The 26,389-nt window shown below is 50.0% G+C and overlaps 10 protein-coding genes across 10 annotated transcripts; 4 read left to right on the top strand and 6 right to left on the bottom strand.

The window, feature by feature from the left end:
* Positions 1-1,778: 1,778 nt before the first annotated feature.
* F4807DRAFT_59913 (uncharacterized protein) lies at positions 1,779-3,493 on the bottom strand. Its single transcript, XM_048003252.1, has one exon. The coding sequence runs from the start codon at positions 3,180-3,182 to the stop codon at positions 1,833-1,835; it is 1,350 nt and encodes a 449-aa protein (XP_047854821.1). The 5' UTR covers positions 3,183-3,493; the 3' UTR covers positions 1,779-1,832.
* A 268-nt stretch (positions 3,494-3,761) lies between these two features.
* F4807DRAFT_459677 (uncharacterized protein) lies at positions 3,762-5,614 on the top strand (the record flags this gene model as incomplete). The annotated part of the gene is made up of 3 exons (XM_048001404.1): positions 3,762-4,185; positions 4,256-4,989; positions 5,351-5,614. 3 exons carry the CDS (start codon positions 3,762-3,764, stop codon positions 5,612-5,614), a joined length of 1,422 nt encoding a protein of 473 aa, XP_047854820.1.
* A 318-nt stretch (positions 5,615-5,932) lies between these two features.
* Positions 5,933-7,338, bottom strand: F4807DRAFT_422797 (Calcipressin-domain-containing protein). The gene has a single exon (XM_047997723.1). It carries the CDS (start codon positions 7,052-7,054, stop codon positions 6,275-6,277), a length of 780 nt encoding a protein of 259 aa, XP_047854819.1. The 5' UTR covers positions 7,055-7,338; the 3' UTR covers positions 5,933-6,274.
* Positions 7,339-9,900: 2,562 nt separating this feature from the next.
* F4807DRAFT_451336 (phenylalanyl-tRNA synthetase) lies at positions 9,901-11,457 on the bottom strand (the record flags this gene model as incomplete). The annotated part of the gene is made up of 2 exons (XM_048000229.1): positions 9,901-11,264; positions 11,325-11,457. The coding sequence occupies 2 exons, from the start codon at positions 11,455-11,457 to the stop codon at positions 9,901-9,903; spliced, it is 1,497 nt and encodes a 498-aa protein (XP_047854818.1).
* Positions 11,458-11,848: 391 nt separating this feature from the next.
* F4807DRAFT_422784 (mitochondrial dicarboxylate carrier) lies at positions 11,849-13,520 on the top strand. The gene is made up of 3 exons (XM_047997722.1): positions 11,849-12,379; positions 12,476-13,181; positions 13,256-13,520. Exons 1-3 carry the CDS (start codon positions 12,187-12,189, stop codon positions 13,329-13,331), a joined length of 975 nt encoding a protein of 324 aa, XP_047854817.1. The 5' UTR covers positions 11,849-12,186; the 3' UTR covers positions 13,332-13,520.
* Positions 13,521-15,084, bottom strand: F4807DRAFT_422781 (insert subdomain of RNA polymerase alpha subunit). The gene is made up of 3 exons (XM_047997721.1): positions 14,864-15,084; positions 14,231-14,802; positions 13,521-14,171 (listed from the first exon to the last, which is right to left on the bottom strand). Exons 1-3 carry the CDS (start codon positions 14,930-14,932, stop codon positions 13,793-13,795), a joined length of 1,020 nt encoding a protein of 339 aa, XP_047854816.1. The 5' UTR covers positions 14,933-15,084; the 3' UTR covers positions 13,521-13,792.
* Positions 15,085-16,021: 937 nt separating this feature from the next.
* On the top strand, positions 16,022-17,103 carry F4807DRAFT_59773 (GrpE-domain-containing protein). The gene is made up of 2 exons (XM_048003250.1): positions 16,022-16,504; positions 16,565-17,103. Exons 1-2 carry the CDS (start codon positions 16,166-16,168, stop codon positions 17,003-17,005), a joined length of 780 nt encoding a protein of 259 aa, XP_047854815.1. The 5' UTR covers positions 16,022-16,165; the 3' UTR covers positions 17,006-17,103.
* A 531-nt stretch (positions 17,104-17,634) lies between these two features.
* F4807DRAFT_59781 (uncharacterized protein) lies at positions 17,635-19,283 on the top strand. Its single transcript, XM_048003251.1, has one exon. It carries the CDS (start codon positions 17,794-17,796, stop codon positions 19,147-19,149), a length of 1,356 nt encoding a protein of 451 aa, XP_047854814.1. The 5' UTR covers positions 17,635-17,793; the 3' UTR covers positions 19,150-19,283.
* Positions 19,284-19,969: 686 nt separating this feature from the next.
* F4807DRAFT_459670 (uncharacterized protein) lies at positions 19,970-22,152 on the bottom strand (the record flags this gene model as incomplete). The annotated part of the gene is made up of 5 exons (XM_048001403.1): positions 19,970-20,962; positions 21,064-21,351; positions 21,447-21,663; positions 21,770-22,031; positions 22,101-22,152. The coding sequence occupies 5 exons, from the start codon at positions 22,150-22,152 to the stop codon at positions 19,970-19,972; spliced, it is 1,812 nt and encodes a 603-aa protein (XP_047854813.1).
* Positions 22,153-22,543: 391 nt separating this feature from the next.
* Positions 22,544-26,273, bottom strand: F4807DRAFT_422777 (replication factor RFC1 C terminal domain-containing protein). The gene is made up of 5 exons (XM_047997720.1): positions 26,063-26,273; positions 25,964-26,012; positions 25,856-25,900; positions 23,164-25,797; positions 22,544-23,113 (listed from the first exon to the last, which is right to left on the bottom strand). The coding sequence occupies exons 1-5, from the start codon at positions 26,169-26,171 to the stop codon at positions 22,804-22,806; spliced, it is 3,147 nt and encodes a 1,048-aa protein (XP_047854812.1). The 5' UTR covers positions 26,172-26,273; the 3' UTR covers positions 22,544-22,803.
* Positions 26,274-26,389: the final 116 nt, after the last annotated feature.

Here is a 26,389-nt window from a genome sequence, read left to right as displayed (position 1 = left end):
GCCAAAGTGGGTTGAAGGGACACAGATTTTCGGGCTCGAAAGCATAACGAGTGGGAAACATAAACCCAACCACCGCTTATGGCCAGAGACTTTTCTTCCATGTGGGTTTTATTGGTTTGTTTTCGCTCACCAGCAAGCTTAGCACTTTAGAACTGACCGGGGTGCTTTGAGTTTGTTGACGGGGAGAGACCGAAACTCTTTTTTCATTGGACTGTTCCTGAATTTGTGCGGGTCCTCCAAATCTCTCTAAACCCTTTTCGGTGTGACGGTTTATCGAAGAAGTCTTAACCCTGATCATAACCCTGGCTTGCCTAGACCTTCCCTGGTCCGCTTGCAGCTCTATGAGGCTGCAAGTTAACAGGGACGTCCAGGACGTCACATCAATTCGTTCCCCCGTATTTTTCCAAAGATACTGTTGTTACCTCTGTTGATATTGTGTCTGTCCCCTATTCGGATAGCGTCCGATCACTCCTTCTGATATAAGACCTAAGCAAATGAACTTTCGTACAAGATAGCATAGGTACCTAACTGAAATGAATTGGAAAATCTTATACACATGGCACCATAGCAACTTCTAGCGCGAGAAATCGTTATCCCATAGCTTGGTAAAACCCCGGTAACTACCGCCGTATCTTTACCCCCGCTAGCTCAGCTAGACTGAGTTCGGTAATGCAGGGCCGCACGGACGACAGTCCGCTCTAGCCGATGAGGTAAGAAAAGACAGGGGATCCCTGAGGTTTCCCGAATATCGTAACGATATCGTAACCCAACCGCTCTCATAACTTTTTCATCACATCTGCACATCTGCAAATCATCCCACTACAACGGACACGCGTACATTAACTTGTCAGCTTGCTCGATGAACTAACGGCCACGAAGCATGTAGAACATGTTCGCCTTTAGGGATCCGATAGTCTGGCTCCAAGCCACTGGCTATTGGTTAGCTAGTCCTCCAGCTCGTTCGTCATAGTGCTCTGTTTAATATCACAGGCTACTTTAGTACCGTGAAGGCTTCGAGATTTTGTTTTATTAGATGGTTACATATCTCCAACTTCGTCTAGGGCCTTGAAATCCAAAACCTCATACACGAATCTTATCATATCCCTTCAAAAGGGTTGCAATGGTACCCCTCACCGTTACTTCCAAAGCCTTGGAGTGGAATGCATTGAATTTGCATTCCAGATTTGTGTGTGCCACCTGGCGTTATCGTCATGCATTATTGTATAAAATTTCGATTTCATTGGTGGTTGATCTTCATTGCGTTTCTCTAAGCATCCTAGGAGAGTACCGGGTGATTCTACCATCATTCTCACAGCTACTGTAGAACGCGGTAAGTTGCGTGCTTCGGGATAGCATGATGATTGCGATTTAGGTTTATAGATGTGAGTGATCACTTTAAATTAAGTAATGAATGCATGAAGATCGATCTACACACTATACACGATAAGCCCTAGTACATAATTTTTATATAGACAGGCATTGTTCTTTATAGGATATTCATGGGTTACAATTTACATTTCAACATTCGACATCAACAGTCAATATTCCTAAATTCTTGCCTAGATGATACAAAGTATAGCATAGAAGGCAGTGTATTGGGATCATTTGAATGTTTATGCTTATTCCGTTCAGTTAAAGCCGAAAGGTTATCTAATCCAGACCCTGAATTATTCGAGTCATTTGACATGGTACTTTCAACCTTCATCGAAACCCAAGAAGTATGAATCAAAGGACGATAATAGTCCGACGAGTTGACTAGTATTGTCTGAGATGGTATATTCTTCAGGATAGTATATAATACAAGTATTGACATAGCCTTGAGTAAAGCAAGACTAGAACCGAGACCTTCGAGCACCCCGATTAGCATCTGGGTCAAAGCGTTTATCAAAAGCCCGGTCAAAAGCGTCCCGATCGGGTTCTCTATCAGAGCTTCTTTTGATCTCCCAGGACTCGTCAGATCCCCTCGCGGAATCCCTGTTATGGCCCTTGCTGAATTTCCTGTTAGGATCCTTACTAAATTTCCTATTAGAGCCCTTATTGAATCTTCTGTTAGACTTCCTGTTCATCTGCATCTTCATCTGCCTATGGAATTCTTCATTGGCATCTATAACATGCTCTTCTTTAGGCTCCTCGACGGACTCTATATTGGGGATCTCCTCGAAGACCGGATCAACGTCTTCATGATAACGTCTTGGTCCCCGTCGTTTCGGCGGCTGCGTTCTCGGGCCCTTTCGAACATTCCAAATCGGATCTCTCACGATACCCTCTTGGCGCCATTTGCGCGGGGGTTTCCTGCCTATTGCCGCCATCTGGCTCCAGATATTCTTGCCGCGGCTGAACCACCGCCGCTGGCGCTCCTCGTCCTCCTCGGGCGAGGGTTGCCAATTGCCCCTAAGAATTCTGCGAATGGCTTCGACGGAGACCATGAACTTATCCGCCAACACCTCCGTCGTGAAGTGGTCGGGAAATTGCGCGTGCAGCGCGCGTATGCCGTCAAGCGCATCCGGCGATAACCGCTTACGCGGCTTCCAGCCCTCCGGGAACTTCTTCTTAAGCGCCTCCTTCTGTATCCGCCAATATTCCTTCTGTTGCTTTCTGGGGAGACGCTTGACTTGTTTCTGTCTTCTTTCCTTCAGGTCCTTCAAGATCTTCAGCCTCTTCAGTCTAGAGGATTCCCTAGGAGGTTTGCGATCTACTTCGGGTTCGTCATGAACTGCGGGCCCGAACTTTAGATTGCGAGGTAAGGGTTCTTGGGGTGGCGATTCTTCTAGATCGGCAACGAGAGAGTCTATGGACTCAGGCGACAAGTCGAGAAGTACACCTGTGCTTTTCGCTTTCTCATAATCGCGAGTAGAGGTATCAAGCGCCTCTACGCTAGGTTGGTTTACCGTTTCATCGTTAGTTTGTTTCTTTTGCGTAGCTCTTGGTGCTTGGTGAGTAGCCAACGATTGTGAAGGTAATTCCCTGGGTACTATTACTCTTGATGGTACCCGTCGTGGATAGCTCAAGGCTGCAGTAGCAGTATAAGGTCTAGTCAAGATGAATTGTGACCGAAGAGCAACAGCTCTTGTGTATCGAGGTTGAAATGTTCGTGGAGTCGTAACAGTTGAATCAGAAAGCCGTAAATCTGTAAGGCTTTGGATAAAGACCCTTAGAGGAGTTGTGCGGCATGAGCAACTCATTATAATCCTCGAGCGTGGATTGCTTGAGTTAAGACGAAGATATTGATAACTTTTTTTTTCTCTATCAAATTATTTTATCAAGACTATCGTATGCGGGGCTCAACGGTTAAACTGCATACGTGTGAGCGATATGCAATTAGAGGATATTATAGTTCCACTACTTTTATGTTACGGGGGTGTATACGTAGCAGAGCTAAGTTGGAAAAGGGGGACGATGGGTGCGACTTGACTCGCCAACTACGTCAACGTCTTGACAATACCTTGTGATAATGATGGGATTCTCTTTGAACTCAATTATTCTTGGGTGAAAGCTTGAGTGGAATGATTTAAATAGTCATAAGTGACCATGGTGCCACCTAGTCAATTAACAGCACATATATGTACCTCATGCTATCTGACTATCATGAATCAATTTGAAATGTTCTCTCATCTTCGTGATGGGATCTCTATAAACTCATTCATAAACTAGTTGATTTCTGTGCTACTATCCACTGCTTTCGTTTCTACATAGGAAGTGTCTCATACTCCGTAAGAATTCAGTCATTCCTTATTTCATCTAACTTAAGCAGTTTTTCTGTCATGGTATTAGCACATGATGGAAATATCAATGAACCCGACTGGCGAGAATTTTGGGGTGTGAAGTTCAAGTGGACTCCAGAGCACTTGACATCTAAAGACTTCGAGCATCTAATACGTACCTACGACACCGTCGCCACTGATGCCGTCGAAAGATTAGACCAAATCTCCCATCTATCTTCTAAGATAGAGGTCCCTGGGGACAGAGACGACGCGCCAATACCAGAGAAGAAAGTCCGACGAGATCTATACGAACTTCTCAAACAACATGGGACAACCGATGAGAAGCTCAAGAGACTCTGGAGTGAGGTCAACACGGTCCCGGATTGGGTTGACTGGGAACAGATAGAAAGGGGGCAGAAGGTATTTTACCGATACGGAGGCCCCGCCATCACATCTGTGAGCGATCCAAAACCTAAGATCAGTAGTAAACCCCGAGTCAAGAGATCTCAACTGACGTGGATGTTACCTATAGTTAACATTCCTATCCCTATTAGGCGGCATGGGAAGCGGGCGAACCGTCGAGACGCTCGACCGCACCGGCGGTTTCGGGGCGGACGTAGTCCGACGCCGGCTCCTAGAAACGACGCAGCACACCCTCAACATAACGCGCGACCTCGCGTCCATCAAGCCCGGCGGCGACGGCTTCGTAGACTCGATCCGGGTGCGCCTGCTGCACGCGACAGTGCGCCGGCGCGTCATGCGGATGGCCTCGTCTCGACCGGGGTACTATGACACGCAAGCCCTGGGCGTCCCGATCAACGACCTCGACTGCATCGGCACCGTCAACGCCTTCTCGGCCACCGTGCTGTGGATGGGGCTCCCGCGACAGGGCATATATCCGCGACGGCGCGAGATCGCGGACTACCTCGCGCTCTGGCGGTACGTCGCGTACCTCATGGGGACGCCGCACGACTGGCTGTCCACACCCGAGTCGGCGAGGCGGATGATGGAGTCGCTGCTGGTCGCGGAGATCCAGCCCACGCGCGCGTCCGCGAACCTCGCCAACAACATCATCACGGGCCTGCAGGGGCAGCCGCCGACGTACGCCTCGCGCGGCTTCATGTGCGCGCAGACGCACTGGCTCAACGGGCGCGAGCTGTCCGAGGCCCTGGCCATCGACCGCCCGAGCCTGTGGTACTTCGCCCTCGTGCTCGGGCAGTGCGTCATGTTCATGGCGCTCAGCTACGTGAACCGCAGCATCGGCTATCTCGACGAGCGAAATATCAAGGTGAGTTCCCATATACCCACCTACCTCTCTACCTACCTAGATAGGCATCCCCCCTCCCGAGATTCGCCTTAGCCTCGTGAGGAGGCTGTGTCGTCGTAGTCCCACTTCGACTCCCACCGCCGAGGCGCCAAATACCCGAGTACGCCGGAACCGCTATTTTCCATTGCTGCCTTTTTGCCCATCTAGCCTCTCGCACTATGGCAAGTGGATAAGTTCGCATTAGACACTAACGTCCTTTTACGATGCGGCCACTACACGTATGCGTGATCAAGCGATCTGCGCCATCTCACACCCCGCGCTCCCGGGTCATAGATACGTGTTTGCATCGTCAGAACTAGCCAACTTACTTACGTACTCATAGCTAGTCCGTAAAGCGCTCTACCAGATTTTGCTGCTGGATAAATCCAAAGGCGCGCTGGGGTACACTTCCAAGTTCAATATAAGGTACCTCCCCTCGTTCGCCAAGACGACGACGGATCGCGGTGCGCCGGCGAGCCGCGAGACGCAGGATACGCTTGGCAAAGCGGAATGCACGGCGCTGATGTCGTTGTTCGCCTCTGCGGCTCTCGTCAGCGCTTCGGTATGGTATTGTGTGAAAGCTGTGAGATGGCTAGTTAGTAATTGATTGGAAGGTAATCATTAGCCTCGAGAGTCCTATTTACCTTACAGGTTAGAGCTAAATCCCCCTAGTTTGTTCAAACATCCCATAAATCGTGGCGATGCTCTCGTAGATACACGTGTTAGTAGTGATTTGAATTCGACTAGGCGTTTTAGTCGATTCGTAAAGGATGCTAAACGAAACAGCAGGAGAGATGAAACTCAACAAACATATGCGAATCCTGCAGGTTGGCACGGTGGCTTGGAGGCTGAACGGAAGATTTACCTACCCAGTTAGGTCACACTAACGCCGCAAATCCGCCCAGAGGCCATAGACACGGGCAAATCGCTTTGTACACTTCATATTGATATTAATCGAACTTCTGAGCTCTATTGAACGCTGGTACAATATGGACGGTCCCATCCTCTTGTCCTGCTCTTCGTTTCTGGCATCTCAACAATATGTAACGAAAACTCCCAATACGATCCATTCTATCCCTCGTATGCTTCTGTTGCTCTCATGAACAATGCTATGCCGTGACAAACCCCTCCGAGTGTTGACCTAGACCTCGGACTCGAGCGCCAATGATGAACCCCGCCGTAACGCCAAACTGGACCTGATTGTAACGGAAATATGCACTTTTCTTTAGAAGACTTTGATGCCCGTAAGCATGAAAACATGAAATCCCTATTCCATCAGCTCGACGGGAGGTCGGGCGGTATGCGCTTTGATGGGGCCTTCCTGGCTACTGGGGCTCAGCTCCATAGGATCGTCTGTCATATCATCGACGGATATGGCGGGTAAGTTCGGGCTACCGCCATGCTCGTCGGGATGGTAGATTAGAGTGCTACTCCTACTCCTAGTCCTGAATACCGAAGCGCCATCGACAGGAGAGACTGGAGAAGCTTCCGCTGGGGCGGCTTGATGACGTAGTTTCGACAAGGCTTCTGCGAGATCCTCTGCGTGTACCAGCTTGTTCGGGGCATCCTCTAACTTCATCTCCCAGCCGTGAGGCGGTGAGGGTGGCGGGCTGATGAAAAACAGCTTCCCGGCGTCGGGAAGCTTCAGATGCTCATTTTCGTGTAGATCTAATGGGGTGGGTTGGCCAAAGTAGACTTTACACCGCTCACCCATGATCGCCTCGCCGTCCCATACTGCTCGTACCCTAATTGCAGATTGCTCGTCGAAGAACGAGACTACGATACGGCGGAAGGACTTTAACGGCGACCAAGTGTATACGGGCGCTGTGGCTTGGATGAGCTCGCGGAGAGTTTGTAGGTTGTCGGGGCGGAAGATCTCAGTATCGTTTAGGTTGGTGATAAGTAGGGTGTTCGTGGGTGGCGTTGGTTGGGTCAGAGGAGGTAAGCTAGAGAAATCTAGTGATAAAGATCTAGATGACCCGCGACGTTCCATGAGGGGCCGCGCGGGTGAGGAGGGAGTAGACGTAGGTGATTGAGACCCGGACATGATTGACTGTCGTAGGTCGGCCTCGGATTCTCTTTGAAGTGGGACAATTGTGTGGGCGAACTGACGTCTACCAACGGAATACCTTCTGTTGTAGTAGTAGAAGCGTAGTTCCAAATCTGAAGTCCGTGTTTGATTGAGTTTCTGGTGATTTGGTTTTGGTTGTAGTTGTAGGAATGTAAACGAGGGGGGGAAAGAGATGGTGGTGTCGTGGAATTATGTATTGATCCGTTGGTGGCTGCGCAAAGTAGTAGAGTCAAATCACAGACAGACAATTCCTAAACACACCCTGCACATGCTAGTCGATCAGGTTGATATGGCGGATGGGTGGATGAGTGAGTAGGTACTTAGGTACACTTGACTAGTAGTAGATACCTAGGTACCTAGCGGACAGTGACCGTTAAAGGTCCCGGACCGTTTCGCCTGGAAAAAAAGAGACGTTGAACCGCCTCAGTGGATGCACAGTGCCACACAGTAAACCTAGCAAATACCCCAGCCATTGGAGTGGTCCCACTAACTTATCTGGTAGCTGGCGCTATCCCGCGAATCGACTTGGCCTTTAGCCCCAGCTCGCCGCTGTTGTTACCACTAACAACAGGGGGCGGCTATGCATGGGTGGTACGTATGCAGCTTGTGAGCTGGTATGCGTGTTAATGTTAATTCTCATTGCCATTGACCGCAGCAATCATTTGAATGATTCTCTGTTAACCATCGTACGTAAGGGGACAGTGATAGTCTAACAATATCGATGGATCATTCAACAATCTTAATTTCCCAACGATACTAGACGATGCTAAGCCATCGGTCAGTTGCTACTATGTACAGCTTAGGCCATCTTCATAGCATCGAACCAAATGATTCAAAGTGTTGTCACGAGAATCAACCTTATCGGCAAAGGCATTTACCGTTCTCGGCGTCGTGTGGAAGTTCGATCCATGGATGCTGTCGAGCTTGGTACTTCTATGCTATTGGTTGTAGCATGAATAGTAGTTGTATAGTTTCAAATCTGGAGTCGATACTGTATTTGTGTTGGCAATTGATCAATAAAACGCTATACGGCCAATTGAACCTTCCGTAACCATAAAGTTTCCAAAGTTTATTGTCTGTTGTACGACTTACCTAAGCCGCCAATGAGAAACATCTTATTGCTTTAAATTCGCCTCATACGCAACCTCGCTTCTAGGGGCTATCCATGATAGGATTGCATGCACATCCATGACAACTACGATATGTGCTATGGTAATCATCGCATGCTACGTTGGCAAGGGCAAGGTATGTAAACGCCGTCGGGTTATAACCTCGATTAATATGGGAATATTAGGTGCCGTACGCAGGTACAGCCGGGAATTCGTTGTCACAACATATTCGATGTCTTAGAGGCTTATTATCTCCATTTTCTCGCGGATATACTACCCAGGTAGGTACGTGACAACACACTGCATCTCTATCGACGTCTTCGCAACAATGCCCATCGCTTACCAAGGGTATAGAGCAAAACATGACGAGACTTTAAGACGATAGGCGTATCTCGGCGCCAATTCCGTTGAAACCTAAGATGAATCGCAATATGAAGTGAAAAAGAACTATTGATGATTGGGGTAGGTATAATGCAATCTGGAATTCCGAAGCGAAAGTCGGGTCCTGCATAGCCCCGTTGGCCTCTCCCCCACAATGGACTAGCATAACGCCGGCGTATCGCAAGCCGAGACCGTCTGATCGGCAAATTCAATGTTGCTATGGTGTGGCGTAACAACACCGGCCTTCCGTCGCACATTCCAGAATATCTTGAATATCTTGGTGTGACCCCGGATGGTTCCCTCTCGACGAAATTAATTCGGTTGACTTAGCCATCTTCAATTTTGTCAGCCGTCAAACTTATTGTTCATCTGTTATATGCCACGTGACACTATGCATGCAGTTCATATACGGATCCTCCGAGACGAGACCGTTTCTTGTCTCTCGTGTTAGCGGAGTCAGACGATATCCCGCACCCGAGAAAACTTTGCCTTTGCACTGCCCGGACTAACGCCGGATCAGATGGAAGAAATTGCACAATCTGTTTTACCAGTACCAACTTTTCTCTGACCTCCTATCCCTTGGTGCCTGGGCATTGCTAGTTTGGTAGGCATTGTATTTTGCACCTTTGGTCTCGTGAGTCGTGAGCCATGAGCCATGAGCCATATAGGAATATGAGGAAGAGTCCGATGCGTTCTTCGTTAACCATATACTTACCGACTTATACCCACTTAGAAGATGACATGTAGTCAGCTAACGCCTTAGCTACGGCCATGCACCCAGACACTTTCTGTGGCGTGGTGGTACCTCAACCTTTTTGATATGTTTCTTTCATGCACGCCACCATCGGGCTTATGTACCACGTGGTTAATATATCTCCATTGCCAAGCCCAAGGGAGTGGATGGTTGATTCGCGAGCTGACACACCTCATTGAATATGCCATCGTCATCATAGTCGGACTCAAATATATCGTGATATGTAAGCTTAGCATCCATATGTGAATGACTAGGGCCGTGCTAAGGTCATGCCGAAGCCACGCTTTCGATGTGACGATGCTCCCTCATATAGAAGTGCTTTTTGTGCCTTGTTAGTATACAGCTTGTCATATCCCTACCAGACACATCGGCAGCGTCCCATGTGTGAGAGGAGATGGCTTGGTATTCTTCATGCACCGTAGTTCTTAACATCGTCGATTCTCATCCGAAGTTCCTAGCCGTTTCTATCGCACCTGGGGCTGTCTGAATGACAAGTAGGCGCCGGAACCCCGTCGGACGCACGGTCTAGGTGGCTCCATTCTAGCTATTGTATCCGTCTGTTTCTTTCCCTGGAATTCCTATCGTATCTCCACACCGAGTTTCTCCACCAAAGATTCCCGGACCTTTTCATGCAGGTAATTTGCTTCTTTATTCGACAAGGTCCGCTCGAGGCTGCGGTAGTTGATACGATATGCCATACTCTTCCTGCCGGTCTTGGGATGCGTGAACTGGTCGAGTAATTTCGCATCTTCAACCACATCGCCGGCTACGCTGCGGAGGATTTCCATAAAGTCATTCTCGCACCATTTATACTTGTTCGCTTTCGTGTCGCCGCTCTCCACGAACGACGACGGCAGCCAGAACGATATGTCCTTCGCGCAGGCGGGGTACTTGGAGAATGGCACAAAAGGCTTTAAGGAATCTAGGTTGTCCGACATGCCCTTGAACTGGTTGTACCAGCGCTCGTCCTGCGACCAAAAGAGCCGGATGTCTGGTATCTGGAAGAGTAGCATGGCGATCCTCTCGAGGCCGACGCCGAAGGCCCAGCCTAGCTGGTTCGGCACGCCTGCGTTAATGTATAGGTCCTGCTTGACCACACCGCAACCAAGCACTTCAAGCCAGTCTCCGTCATAGTAGACCTCGAGTTCCCAGGAGGGACTAGTAAAGGGGAAGTACGCCTCGACCCACCGCACTTGAAGCGGCTCACCGACGTAGTTAGGATCGGCCCTCACGGCAGCGGCCTTGGCGCGCGTGAATATCTCTACGACCATAAGCTCCAGCGACCGCTTAAGATGTGCGGAAATGGCCTCGACCTCTGCCGGGGAATGATGAGCCTCTTGCCGAGGGTTCCTCTCGTCGTGGAAAGGGGGGTTAGGGTCCTGTACCTCAATGGGGTGGTCCGGCAATTTTTCTAGGTCCGACAGGATAGCCGCCGTAGCGTCCCCATTCGCTACCTTGGCGCGGTCCCACGACCGCGCACCCTCTACCTGGTGGAATATGGGGTAGTGGCTCTTATCAATTTCATCGCGGCGGTATACGTCGGCGCTAATTAGGTAGCCTTCGCTGAGGTTCGCCCGGAAGACGTCAGCTTGATGGGCGCTTGTGTGCGTGCGTAGTAGCGTATCGCCGTTGATGTAGTACGTATCCCCCTTCGCTCGGCCGGGATGGTCCTTAGGAAAGCCTAAAGAATCGAAGTTCTGATGTGTGGTTACAACCGGGTTAAATTCGTTGTGGTAATTATAGGTCGGCGGCGGGAAGACAGATTCGATGATCTGCCGGGTTATGTAAATGGGGTGATCTTTTTGGAGATGTAATCGGCGGGGGATTTTGTCGATGACGTTTGGAGGTATGTTGAACCAAGAATCTGTCTTGTACGAGGTGCCATTGATTTCAACAGTATCTCGAGACGTTGAAATCGCTCGGTGGTGTACCACTGGAATAGCTAGGGACGTTCAGCTCTTGAAGTGCATGAGGTGTGATGCACGATGCTAATTGGACACACCTCGCGACAAGATTATGCTATTATTTATTTGCTGCAAGAGAGCAAACCTGTTGCCATTGGAACTGTTAGCAATTGAGCTAGTTGTACATTTCGCTCGAAGACATGATGTACAAAGCCGTCTTGCCAGCAACATTGTTGCAAATAGCTTCAGGCTGTTGTTGGTGCCGTTGAAGCTACGGGTAGAGCTTGATAGTTGAGATACTTCAAATGTTGAGGCTCTTTTCTCGTGGTTGAGCTTGCACACAAAATTCACAAAATTCGCAAACTTCGCAAACCTTAAGTGGGATGATCTACAGGGACATCTTGTACTGGGTACATGGCAGTTGAGGATTTAGCCAATAAGGAACACTCCTTTGGCAAGAAACTTACAGCAATGCATGCGGAAGCAACCCTGGAGTAAAGCTAGTGCGAAGTACCGCGGTACATGGAGATAATCGCACTCGCCCGAAAAGCGCGGCCGCGCTTTGACGGTCTCCAATTTTCTCGGTCGAAAAAGCGCCGCACGAAAAATAATAACCGGTTAAGCCGAAGTCGTTTTTGTCTTCCTCGATCCTTTGGATGACTCGAAAAAATACATGCCGTCAGGTTAACCGCCAACTTTTCCTCCGAGCTGGATTCGCAATTGCACCATTCTTTATGTCTTGGGCTCGCTGTATTTGGTAGGTGAAGCATACATGGACTTTCTACTACCTATACAATATTCCTTACTACATTACTCTTTTCGACCCTTCATATAAGCAGAGCAGGGAAAAAAAAAGGAAAAAGGAAAAACAGTAAGCAGAGGCATAGGGATGGTGCTTTCTGCCCGCTCATTCTTCTACCTACGCCACTTTCGTCTAGTGTAACCCTTCCCAGCACAAAGATGGAGTCCGTTACCACTCCCCGGACCTCCAATGAGTCTCCGGTAGCCGCCTCCGCCGCGGCCGCGGCCGCCAAGCCCAAGAATCTGGAGAAGAAGAAGGCGGCATTGGCGCACGAGAGGATCTCGTATCCCTTCTGGTTCGGAGGCAGCGCGAGCAGCTTCGCCGCGTGCGTCACCCACCCGCTCGATCTCGGTACGTTGCGAACTCTGTCTTCTTCCACCTCCAGCTCTTAGCCTGACCGAGGACGCTTCACCGCTTCACCGACGGCTAACTAGTCCCGATGTGTAGTCAAGGTGCGGCTGCAACTGCGGTCCGGCGACGCCCCTAAGAACATGAGCGGGACCTTCATGCACATCGTGCGATCGCAAGGGATCCTAGGTCTCTATAATGGGCTGACGGCATCGCTCCTCCGCCAAATGACGTACTCGACGGTGCGTTTCGGCGTATACGAGGAGCTCAAGCGACGGTCGACGCCCGAAGGCACGAAGCCGTCCCTCCCGCTCCTCATCGGGCTCTCCACCTTCTCCGGTTTCCTCGGCGGCATATCGGGCAACGCGGCCGACGTCACCAACGTGCGGATGCAGCAAGACTCGGCGCTCCCGCCCGCCCAGCGGAGGGGGTACAAGCACGGACTAGACGGTATGTTCCGCATGCTGCGCGAGGAGGGCGTGAAGAGTTGGTTCCGTGGCGTGCTACCCAACAGCACGCGCGCCGCGCTCATGAACGCCAGCCAGCTGGCCAGCTACGACACGTTCAAAGCCTTCCTGATCACGTACACGCCCCTCGGCGACACCACCACGACGCACTTTGCTAGCTCGCTGCTCGCCGGCTTCGTAGCCACCACGGTATGCTCCCCCGTCGACGTCATCAAGAGCCGGGTGATGAGCACGAGCCACGAACAAGGGATCGCCCATCTGCTGCGCGAGATCTACGCCAAGGAGGGCGTGACGTGGATGTTCAAAGGATGGGTGCCGGCCTTTTTGAGGTTGGGACCGTGAGTATTACCCACTTCAACTAGTTCCCCATTCCCGGAGTAGTAGTAATAATTAGTTGCTAACGACGGGATAGACAAACGATATGTACATTCTTATTCCTAGAGGCGCACCGCAAAGGCTACAGAAAACTCAAGGGGCTCGAAGACTGAGCGGAGCTTGAATAATACTTACTTGCTTACAGACCAGCTCTCCATACAGCACTGATAGAAAGGACTGGATATAGAGATTATACCTTGGAAAGACGGCGTTTTCAGAATGGGTTTTCTGCATGACCACAGGCGTTTGGGCGGCATGATACTCTTACAGTTGGATAAATAGTAGAATAAGCAAATAAACCTTTATATGATTTGCATTATGTGATCTTTTCCTAGACTATTATTCCTCGAGGATGTGCAATTGCCACGTGAAGAATTCAAAGCATCATGCATGCAAGACCCTTTTCCCCAGACTAGCGTCTCCTAAACTCCGTACCATGCAATGAAATCAGAGACCCAATCTCAGGAGAACCAATTCTCGAACTTGATCTAGTGTCGTTTATCCATATTGTACAAGTAGCTTGGTGCCGCTACTCTCTCCAGATGTATCGAGTTCATCTAACATAGCGCACCGTCTAATTCCATCCGCTCGAGCCGGAGTTGCCGTACGGTGTCGTTCCATAGGCTGTCGCACCACCACCCCAAGCGCTAGCACCTCCGGTGTTACCGTAAGGTGTAGTGTAGCCTTGATCTAAGTAGTTCGCGCCTCCATCCATCGCGTCAGGGCTTCGGGGGCCGTCGTAGTCGCCGTTCATGCCATCGTTCTCACCGAGCCCGTGGATAAGCCCAGCCAACTTGCGCTGTATTTCCTTGACGCCCTCCAAAACAATCGTATCGGAAGAAATGTTGCCAATGCCCTCGACCTCGAAGTAGAATCGCGACGGAACAGCATCGTAATCGAAGATCTCGTTATCGCCGAGGGGCTCTTCGAGATCCGCGTACTTCGACTTCGGCCTACCAGAAGAGTTAATATTTCACATACAAGAGGAAGGAGAGGAGACCGGAGAACTAACCATTCATCCTGTATATGCTCGGGGTCCTCGTGCCAGAGATCAATGTGATGAAGGTTGTTGTGAGGGTCATACTCGAACCCAATGGCAGCAGCTGGGGACCACTTGGCATGCTCCTTCGCAATACCCTTCTTGGCAATGCATGTAAGCTTGAGCTCTTGTCCTTTACGCAGCTTGCAGATCAACGAGCCGAGGTGATCTGGATCGGTGATGACAGGGTTGCCAATAAGGTTGTTAGGTCTCTCTTGACGAACTAACAAATCTCTGGCGTAAACCTTCATAATATCATCCGTAGTGCACTTAGCATGTAGATCCAGAATCACACTGCATCGTTCACAGTTCTGGTCACAGTCGCAATCTCGCGAGTAGTTGAGCTGATCGATGTTGCTCGAGTTAAGGGGGATTAGTCCGAGTCTGTGGGAAATGAATTCGTCGGCAAGAACAGAGCTGTTGACTTCGATCTCGACAAGATCGATCGCGACGGTGGGAACTTCCGCATGCATGACGCGACGGAGGCCATTGGCAAGTGACAAGTCAACATTACTCAGCTCGAAATCGACATGGATTTCGTCGACCTATGGTATACAATTATCAACATGAAATCCTGAAGGACGTGATAGCAACGACATGGCTTACCGCAGACACCTGGACCTTGGGTCCAAAGTCATCCTTGAAGTCGCCATCCATCATGTGGTCGTACTCCATCGTGGCGAGAACACAGCGCGACTGGCTGCGGTGTCGTGGCTTGACGTGATATAGGCAGATAAAGTATGGTTTTAAATCGCAATGCAATCTTGAGGATATCGCGATGCGAAAATCAAGAGGGGTGGTTCGTTCTTTTGCGATTATTGTTGAACAAGGAAGATTACCAAACTTTCCAAGGCTGAAAGGTTTCCAGAATACATCAGCTACGGTAGGTGGGCCTTGCGTAGAGCGTGAATGCGCTAACCCTTTCTTGTGCTAGTGCCGTATGGAAAAAGTGTGCATGCAAGGGGTACCGATACAGTAGGTACGTACCGCACAATGACGTTGGTGGGCTGGTGGGTAGGTGCCGAGCTCATGTGAAATTGCATGAACATACCGGTACATAAACTCCATCGGTTTGAATTGAATTGAATTACTCCATGGTGCATCAAATTGGATTGGGATGAAGATATCTAGAGACTTGACTAGTCGTGACGTTGGTGGTACTCTACACGGAATACAGAATATTCCATATGGCGCTTTAAGAGCAAATCAAATCGGATCATTGAGCATCAAGCAAACCATCTCCTCAAGTAGCTCTAGGAAGTCATATCAAGAGCTAGGAATTACGAGTAGATGAATAGGAATAACCTGAAATGTAGGTAGTAAGGATGAATGCTTGAGCTTGGTTATCACCAATCATGAACCTTCCTCGCGACCCTGGACAGGCCAGAGACAGCAATGAAAATTCGCGTCACCTGGAGGCAGTGTGATACCAGGGACACAGTGGGAGCGATCATGCGCAAGCACAGAGGATGCGCTCCCTAGGTGCAAAAATAAGAATAATCACGATTGAGTCCAAGTAGGACTCTTTCAGAGATTAAACTGAAAAGAACAGATACTACACTTGATCTAAGCCAAAAGGCAAAGAGAGCTGAAGAAGAAAGGAAAAAAGGAAGAGAAAGTGAGAGGAAGAGCTGAGATTATATACCCTTGGGCCAGGTCGCACAGGGCGGTGGCGCTAGGCAGAAAGATAATGCCCCACCTGCCCACTAAGAAGCAACTGCCACCGTCAGCCGTCAGTATTCTACCGGCAAGTGACACCAGTGCGGGAGGGTGGGCCAATAGGTAGACACAGCTCCGCTTAACCAAAAATTTATTTGTATCGCCTCCATCTTTGCACATAGTAAGAGGCTTTAAACACCGTCCACTCAAGTTCCCCTCTCGAAAGCCATACGCTTCGAATCCGACATCATGTTAAAACAGGTCATTTCTAGGTCGTCCAGAGCTCTATCATCCAGCTCAAGAACAATTGCGCGACGGTCTCTATTACGGACGCAATTTTCTCCGGCACCTTCAACCTCCCTACAATCTGCATTCCGCCCAAGCCTAAGATGGTATAGCGACCAGACAGAGACGACAGCGAAGAAGGAAGGCGAAGAACCAACTGCTGAAACAGAGGCCAAGGAAGCCCAGGAGACCCAAGAGACCCAAGAGACCCAGCAGAATGAAACTTCCAATGCGCCGTCAGATGTCGAGGCTGAGCTTAAGAAGAAGCTAGAAGCTAAAGAGAAGGAAGTCATCGATTGGAAGGTGAGTGCGCCGAATGCGCCACACAATAGTATAGGTGGAGAAGTCTAATATTTCATGCAGGACAAGTACCTCCGGTCAGTAGCCGACTTTCGCAACCTTCAAGACCGCACACAGAGGGACATGAAGTCGGCACGCGACTTCGCTATCCAGAGATTCGCCAAGGACCTGGTAGATAGTGTCGACAATTTGGATCGGGCTTTGATAATGGGCCAAGAGAAGATCAAGTCGACGGAAGAAGACAAAAAGAACGAGGATCTAATCAACTTCTACGAGGGTGTCAAGATGACCGAAACCAACATGCTACAGACCTTACAGAAGCATGGCTTGGAGCGGTTCGATCCCGAGGGACAGAAATTCGACCCTAATGAGCATGAGGCAACCTTCATGACCCCGATGCCCGGCAAGGAAGACAATACTGTCTTTCATGTCCAGCAGAAGGGATTCAAGTTGAACGGAAGGGTCCTTCGAGCCGCCAAGGTGGGCGTAGTAAAGAGTCAATGAACGACCTAACGACTTGAATGATCATGATTACGATCCACTCACTACCACTCACCACTACCACCACTGTATAATATTGAAAAGACCTTGTACACCACCATCACGATGAGGTCGGCGTTGGGTAATGTATATAAAATGCTCCTCTCACGAAAAGGCGGCCGGCGGAGACGACTACTTACATAGTACGCATGATATGGCATGGCTGTTGATACCAAACAGCTTCTCTCGATCTATATAGATTCAGGGTTCAGGGTTCTTAGGGGTATTATGATGTGCAGAGCGGATTTGCACGCTAAGGATAAGGGCGGCCTACCTAGGAATCTAATGAATATAAAAACCTCCTCCTCGTATCCGACACTAGAGGTACGCGAGCAACCTGCGTTTACTATCAGGGGCACTAGGATCATAATTATATTAATTTCCATGACGACTTGGCTCAAACGTGCTAACGCATATACAGCAACGTCCTATTAGATTCGATTACCAGTAGCAACCAGAAGTACTTCGATGACCTCCACTATAATACAGTTTTACCACTGCACCATTTGAAGCTTCCAATAACAGGGCCAAATGCGACATACCTACCTAACGTACATATTGTTGGTTTATATGATTGATCATGTGTGCACGGACCAATGGGGTACCTACACACAGCTGGACAGACGCCTGAACGGACCACTGGATGACCGACGACGAACTTAGTTTTAACTTCATTTTATTTTATTTCACACATCATTCGTTTTGTCCAGGCTCCCCAAATAAACACGGGCCCTGAACAACATCACGCAATCATGTCGCTAGCACCGGCCAGCTCGAAGGACGGCTTCTCCTACGCCGGAGACTTGTTCGTCGAGGCTAGCGGCCACAATCGTCACCGGCGAGCTACCATACCCGAGCTCAAGGACCACTTCAAATCCGGCTCTGACAAGGATCATCCAGCTCATTGGTTCGAGGCTCAATGTATCCACTACGGCTTGCAGCCTTCCAAGACCAAGGCCGTTGCTCGCATGCGCCTATTTGATGCTGTCAACGGAGGTAAACTCGCCGTCCCGTCCCACATCAAGAAGCTCGAGTCCGAACTCAAGAAGGAGTGGACCAAGAACGAGCGCGAAGCCAAGAAGGCTATCAAGGACACATCGTTATCTGCAGCCAAATCTACGAAGCGCAAGGCCGCAGCTGATTCGGTTGATCTGACCCTTAACGTCGGCGGCATCAACATAACAGTCTCGGCCAATAGTGCAGCCAAAAAGTCCAAGACGACTACCAAAGCCACATCAGCACCTAAGACTTCAAAGACTACCACTACACCAAAGACAGCCACACCAAAGGCCACCCCGTCCAGCACAGCCAAATCTAAGGCTAAAGCCCCCGCATCGTCCCAGAAAAAAGCATCCTCAGCAGTATCTTCTTCTGCTCCTGCCCTTTCCACGCCCACTGCCAGAGGTCGCACACCCGGCGGTCGTGGCGGAATTCACCAAGGTCCCGGTCGCAGCAGCGTCCCGGCGCCTTCACCAAGCCCGGCCCCACCGCGACGTACCCAACCCGCCTTCGCCCGCTGCAGTCGAGGCCGGGGCCAGGGATCAAGCTTTAATACTTCGCAGCGCATGGGTCACAACGACGGCCTGGTTTATCTTAGTAGCGACGACGACTATAGTGGATATGGTGGCGGCTCCGTCAAGGACGAGGACGAGGACGAGGATGCGGATGAGTTGAAACCGCTAGGCCTTCTCAACGGCCGCTACACCCTCTCCAGCGACGAGGATATGGCGTATGGATATGACCTCTCCCTAGTCTTGACGCTGAACGGAAGCCAGCTTTGGGGCTCCTTCGACCTCGGCATCGTGCGTGGCGTTCTCAGACTTGAGAACCGACCGTACATGTCTTCCTACGAAAGCCTCGATTTTAATTGGCGCGGTAGGCAGGATGACGCGGGAAAGATCTCATTCGGAGATAACAACTGGGGATGGATCAAATTCCTGGGCGACGGCAAGATCACGGGCTTCCTGAGCGGCTACGATATCCCGTTTACGGGCCAGCGGATGCCTGGCCAGGGCACGAGGAGCGAGATCGACGCCGCCACGATGAGGGCTGAGTGGAACTGCTACACCTACGAGTTGTATACCGAGGAGAGTAGCGGATGGTACTAAGAGATCGTGCCTGCATTGCACCGGAGTTATAACAGAGGTTGGCTCGGGACTTTGCGTGCCCTGGAGACAATTGAATTCTACAGGTTTTTCGGATCACGGGACGGTTGAAATTGGTGCCGCGGCTTCTTGCCTACTGTGTACAAGTTGTGTAATACATCAGAATAGCACTTATAATCACGATTAAGAAATTGGATGCCCTAATACCACGGATCACGAGGAACTAGAAGACATCAACAAGAGTTTGGGGGGAAATAATTTGCATTTATGCAATGGACCTAAGGTCTCATGAAAAGGGGGAAATTCAGCTAGTGTACATGAAGGGAATAATGTACAAAAGCTCTGCTCCGCTACTTTCGATATCTCACTGGAATCGGGGCGAGTCACAACCCTTATCTTCCGCTGCTTTAGACGTAGTCAAGGAGAGTCACATCCTATGTTTGGCTGATTTAGACGTTCGGCGAACAGCCAAGGCCAGTCGCAACCCAGGTCCAACGGGCCAAAAATGGTAGTCGTTGGTACAGTAAGAGAAGAGATCGAATAAGCCAGCACATGTTGTATAGTCCAACATGTGTCTATGGACTTATTCGTATCACGGGTTGCTACACACTATGACCAATGTGTGCTCACTAGTCGTGATGTTATGTCGTAAAATGAGAACTTCCAAATAACTCGAAAACCTTTTGACTGATAAATGAGACGATGGGCGACGTATTGGTATCATCGTGAGGTACACACTCCGAATGCGTACTCAACAAATAGGATCGACTGACGATAGAGATCCACGTCGCAAGAACAATGTAAGTGTGTTGATAAGACAGGTCTAAGAAGACTTGCCACCCTGCTCGCCCTGCTTGGAGCTCTCGCCAACCTCCTCTTGAACGTATCGAGACGAATCACCTCGCTTCATGTCCTTCTCGACCTTAGGGCTAGCGTCGTAGAAGTCTCGCGAGTCGTTCTCGCCGAGGTGAGACATGCTCTTGGAGTGATTCATAAACTGCGTAAACGCGAGATCGAACTGGCAGCCCTCGCGCGCAACCCATGTGCCCTTGGGACTCTTGCTCCGCTGGATGGGGCTCGCGTTGTATATATCACCGCTATCCTCAGACTCGCGACGCAAAGGCACGGACGAAGTAGCACCAGGCTCGAAGACGGAGACGTGGTTGTGTTGCAAGCTCAGGCTCGACATCTGCTGGAGATCATCGGCAGCAGCAGTATCATTACCACCGCTGGCGGCGGAGACAGTCGACGCGGTATCAGTAAGGGGCACAGCGCGGTTAACCGCATCGTACACCTCATCGAAGTTACTCTTGCCAACCATAAAGCACTCCTCAGTAATCTCCTGCTCGAGGCGCTTGATATGCTCCTCCATCCCCGCGCGCTTCTGCAAGGACTCGTTAACACGCATCGTCGCGCCGTCCACCTTCGCTTTGACATCCATGACCCGACTAATCAAATGCTCGCGCACGCGGCCGTCGCGGTACTTGCGGCGCTCCTCCGCATCCTCGGCTTCCTTGCGCGCGGCCTCGGCGGCGGCGGCGCGTTCCTTCTTCTTCTCCTTGTGCGCGCGGGCGCGCGCCTCGCGGCGCAGGTTCAGGAGCGGGATATAGGTGTCCTTCAGGGCGCGGCGCTCGAGCTCCAGTTTCTCGATGTGCAGCTTCTGCGCGGCGATGATGGTCTGTTGTTCTTTGTCTTGGGCCTCGAGCTGCGCGACGAGTTGCAGTTGCTGGTCTAGGTAGGTGCCGTGGCGGTCAACGGCTTCGGTGCCGGTGATACCGGGAGGGGCTTGCGCTCCGACGACGCGTTTCACGTCAGACTAGGGGGGGGGATGGGTTAGTGATGATCTGTTAGGATGGCCTTATATATATATATATTCGGTGCTGATCAGGGGAGAGTGCGAGTGGAGTTTGTTCTTACCAGAGTGTAGCGCTCGTCGGCGCCGGCGGTCGGCAGGTCCATGACACGGTGCGGAGTCGGATGCATACGAGAGTAGAGTTCAAGGAAAGTGTTCGTCTTGAACGGCATTTCAGGAATGCCAGGCGGAGTGTAGACGATGGACGGGCTGGTAGGGACGTTGTACTCGGGGGTGACCGGCTCGCCGTTATTCTGGTCGAACTGAGACTTCGCGTCGTAGATATAGGTAGGGTACTTGTCAGGACGGAAAGAGGACGCCTCGGGGCGGACACGGGTTTGCTTGGCCAGAACCTGTCGGAGTCAGCGAGTAAATTCTACATAGAATGGAGCCGTAAGGGAAAGTAGAAAGACAGGGCAGAGAGAAAAATAAATGATAAAAAACTTACACCTTGGGGATCCTTCAGATGATCGGTATTCCAACGACTAGCACCTCGAGAAAAGTGAAGGAAATCTTCTGGTGTAATTCTAGCGCTGGGTGCGGAACCCTCAACATCATCGGGATCACCGCCCCAGCCAGGGTGCGGCGGAATCTTCCTGAGTTCCTTGCTGGGGATACCTTTCAGATCATCGGCTTGGGTACGCTTGGTAACGAGATGCTCTCCACTGAATGTGTATGTTAGTGATATGTCTACACGGAAATATCCTCATGAACAGTGGGATAAAAATAAGCGGTTAGCAGATCACGTACCGATGCATCCAATCTGCTAACGGGTATCCTTCTTGTCCTGCCACAGGACCGCGCAGCGCCGAATAGCCTCGGATGAAACTGGTTGGGACAGTAGGTGTCTCCTCCTTCTTGTTCGCTTTGGTCATCTTCTTGGACTCCATCGCGGCTGTTGTGTTCTTGGGTCGCAAGTACCCAACATCTACTAATGGAGCTTCTGGGTCTAGGTTTGTGTAAAATCGCATATTACCTCTCATGTAGTCTTTGCCGGGGACTACAACCGCCCGGCTAGAGAAGTAATGACACGCTAGACGAGGGAGTCAACACAATTGCATTATTGGCACGTCGGTAGCAATTAGTTTCAAGGGACACTTACCAGAAGACGCTCCGTCTTGGGGGGCCGTCGGCTGTGAAGCCATCGGCGACATACTGTGTGTTTGGTAGGTTGCTTGATCGTTTAGAATAATTGTTGGCTTTGACTTTGACATCGATACCAGAAAACGTCAAACATGAATTTTGCTTGGTAGTGAGTGGTTGAAGGGAAAGTAAAAGAATAAAAAAGGGACGGTTTTTTTTTCGTACTTAACCACCAAAAACTCTCACAATCATCCCGCCGTAGCAGTACCTTGGGGCAGAAAAACGCTGACTCATAGTACGTACGTACTAGTTAGTGGTCCGGCGTAAGTTATCGTATCTACCTACTGTGCACACGAAGTTGCTGAGCAACCGATGTCAGTATATTGTGAAGTAGGTACACACAATACAAGTGTGAATGCGTTATCAAGTGTTGATAACTGCTTTATACGACCGACGACGTGATCCCCTTAAGAAATAATACGGCTCGTAGAATGTGATAACCAGTATATATAAAGAACATATGTATAGATATAGCATAGAATAATCAATGTACTGAAGGGAAGTTATGGGGGCCCCTTACTCCCTAATTCATAATATTCATGAACTTGAAAACATCGGTGTATTATCGTCTTTATCGTCCACTATAAGTTTGCTCATCCAAGGTCTAGCAAATATTGATAGCAAAGCATGACATTGTTAAATGTTAATATGCGGTAGGGTTCTCACTTTTTTGCCTTGCCTTTTCCTCCAGTAGCCCTACCCTTACGCCCTTTTGCTGGCTTTTCCTCTTCGTCGTCATCGGCCTTAGCAGCTTTCTTTCCAGCCTTCTTTGCCTTTGGCTTTTTGATATATTTGTCCTTCTCGATATCAACATCGTCGTCATCCGCAGCTTCAGCAGCTTCGACTATCTCCGCACCATCGTCTTCATCATCCATTGCTTCCTCGAGATCTGGCTTGTCTTTGGCGACCTTATTCGGAGCCACCACGCTGCTAGCCTTCATGAAGGGAATTGGATGGGACATTACGTTGTACCTATATATGTTAGCCTAGATATTGAGTTCTGTTACACGTTTCCCACTTACAATCTTGTAAAAGTAGCCTTGGTCTGTGTATCAATGGCGACGTGTTCTTCGTCTTGAGGACCGACGCCGAGTTCTTTGATAGAATCGAAGTCTTCTCTAGTGAGAAAGTAGCTATCCATAAGATTGATAACCTCTTCGACGGACTCCTTGCCTTCATCGGCGAGTCTTTTTATGAGCCGTGTCCAGAGTACCGGTAGGTATTGCTGACGAATCTCGTGATGGTCGCCAGAGGACCTAAGTCGCATGTGTGAATGAATTTCGCGGATATATCTACCCAGCTTTCCATATTTACTGTTGTTGCCAAGCCAGGAGGTGAAGTTCGATCCTATCAGCTGGCCAGCTACGAAGCTAGCCGGCCGAACCGTGCTGAAGACCGCGTGAGTGGGCATCAAACTCCAGTGTTGCTGTGGGCCGTGAATCATCCGGTCTACAAGGTCACCATCGCTGATACTCTCTGCCGCCTTATCGACCATTTCTAGGGCCTTCAGGTTTTGCTCACGTTTATTGTATTGGTTCAGGTTCAGGACGGCTGGTTTCGTTCGAAGGTAGTTCTCTTGTATCATCAAATAGCTGAATTCATGGTCGTTGAAATAGAGCTCAATCTTATCATTGAGCGTAGCCTTGCTAGCCGGAGAGAAGAGACCGCCGCCGAGCATCTTCTGGCAGATATCCCACGGTTTTAGCACAATCGACTTCTCCCAGGCCTTTGACATATTTTTGCTCTGGCTAAAGTCCATCGACGACTGGTCCAGCTTGACTGTGGATAACATGTTGATGATCTGCCTGATATCCCGATTGCTACCTTCGACAAGGGCGTCGAGCACTTGCGGAGACAGCTTCAGCCCTTCACGATGGCAAATGGTCATCATTCGAGAGCGGATCTGGTCAACTGTTGGTCGCTGGAACTTGACGTCGAAGGCCACAAAATCGAAGGGTTTCATTTTCGGCAACTTTCGCTCGTTGCAGATCAAAATAAGGGGCACTTCGGTCTTTTTGCAGAATTTTGCAAGGGCACCCACGCCTCCACGGTCGCCAGCCGACATTCCATCGACTTCATCCATGACAAGGACGATGTTCTTCTTTTCCCTATCGACCTTCTTTCCATCCCCAGCAAAGAAACCAAGCAGGGATGTATTGTTCATAACCTCGCTGACACCTGATTCCACGAGCTTTTTGCTACGCGTGTCGCTGGCGTTGCTCTCTAAGACGTCGTAACCTTCGAGCTTGGCAGCAAGATGCGCTGCGGTTGTTTTGCCAATGCCCGGAGGCCCAGAGACGATGATAGCACGGGCACCACCCATACCATCCGCGCCTCGCTTTTGGAAGTTGTATTTACGATGCTTAGGCCAGTTTTTTAGCCAGTTCTGGATTTTCTCGACGGCTGCCTTATTGCCACAGATGTGGCTTGGTTGAGTTGGAGCATACTTCACCGTCCAGAGTTGAGAAAGGGGGGCCGGAGGGGTCTGAGCAGCGCCACCAGCACCACGTGCGACGGCTGCCTTTCGTACTTTCTCTGCTTCTACCTTTCGTCTTTTTTCTTCTTGTTCCATCTCCGCCGCTTGTTGTTTAGCTTTTTCCTCTTCCAATTTTCGTTTTTCTCGGAGCTTCTCGGCACCCTTTCCGGAACCGCCGCCAGGAGGTAGGCGACGAATCAGTTCAAATAAGCCCTCTTCGTTAATAGTCTTCGTACCATACTGGCGAATCTTAGCAAGTTTGCTAGGTCCGGCATCTTCACCTAGAACCACATAGCTAGTTTTGCTGCTTGGAGCACCGGTGATTTTCCCTCCATATCGCTTCACCAGGGCCTGGGCATCCTCACGTGCAATAGTAGATAATTGGCCAGTAAAAACAAAGGTCAGACCAGCAAGACAGTCTTCTTCTCCTTCAGGCAGTTCGGCAGTAGGGTTGGGTGCCGGGCCAGAATTTCCTCCCCCCGCCTTTCTCCAGTCAAACTTGGCGTCTGGGTCTTTGGCCGGCGGTGTTGGTGGTCTAACCATGGGGATGTCATCCAAGATTGCTTGAATCTCTGTGGATTCTGTTTCTTCTGCCTTCTTTGTTCTCGGGGCTCTAGGTTTCTTCGCTGCTGGCTTCTTACGGGACGGGGGTTCATCCTCGTCATCCTCTTCGCTAGATGCCGCATCTGGTGTCTTTCTTTTCTTGGCCGAAGCAGAAGCTGCACCACTTTTTACAGGCTTCGATGTAATTGGTTTTTCATCTCGGTTGGTTGGTTTGCTACGAGAAGCAATTCTCTTGGGCTTCGGAAGAAAATCTTCTTCACTATCCTCCTCGACGTAATCGTCATTTTTTCTTTTATTACGACCCCTTGCATCCGCGGCGAAAATGTCGTCCCCGGCGTCTTCGTCTTCGTCTACGAAAGCATCGTCCTCATCTTCAGGGTCTTGTCGCTTGGGCTTAGTCGAAGAACGCTTCTTTGGTTGGGTTTCATCGTTCTTGCTCGTGGTCGCAGCTTCGTTGATGACAGTTTTCTTGTGCCTAGGACTAGACCGTACTTCAACTTTGGGTTTCGGCTGTGACTTGGTTTCGGGCTTCGCAGCTGGTTGATTTTTAGACTTGGTTGAAGCAAAGTATTCACTTGCTGTTGTAGCAGTCCCCTGAACCTTCTCGTCGCCAACACTGGATTGTAGCTTAGCAAGGGGTTGACTTTTCGACTCAGGGCAGGAATACTACTTACGCTGCCTTCTTTCTTGGGGTAGATCTAGTAGCTAGTTTCTTCGTCCTTGATGGCTAGTTAGCTTCCATCCAACAATCGTACTTAGTAGATCATACGATTTCTACTTACTCAACTACATCTTCATCCTCATCACTGTCCTCTACGACCTTTCGTACTTCTAGTAGCTAACATTAGTGTGGTCATGATTAGACGCTGAGGAGCACACACTGTTACGTCTCTTAGTAGATTCGTCTTCCGCTTTAGCTTTCTTCGGTGCTGGTTTCGAAGGTGCTGCGGCACCACCCTTAGGCCCGAAGAAAGAACGAATATCCGCCATGCCAATTAGGTTCACGATGTGTTTGCGGATCGAGGAAATAGTCGGTTGTTGCTAAAGGGGGTAGTGTTTCGCAAGAAAAACGGATCGTCTATCAAAATGCTTGACGCGAATTATGACGCGCTGAACATCCTGGACTAATCCTTGAGCGGACCTGCAGTCTTAATGGGAATTATGTAAGCCGCGAATGAAGCACGGGCCACAGACGCCTAGGCTGCCAC

The sequence above is a fragment of the Annulohypoxylon truncatum genome (genome assembly GCF_022578515.1).
Source record: "Annulohypoxylon truncatum strain CBS 140777 unplaced genomic scaffold F4807scaffold_13, whole genome shotgun sequence".
Taxonomy (NCBI): Eukaryota; Fungi; Ascomycota; class Sordariomycetes; order Xylariales; family Hypoxylaceae; genus Annulohypoxylon; species Annulohypoxylon truncatum.
This window is presented reverse-complemented; position numbering and strand designations above follow the sequence as displayed.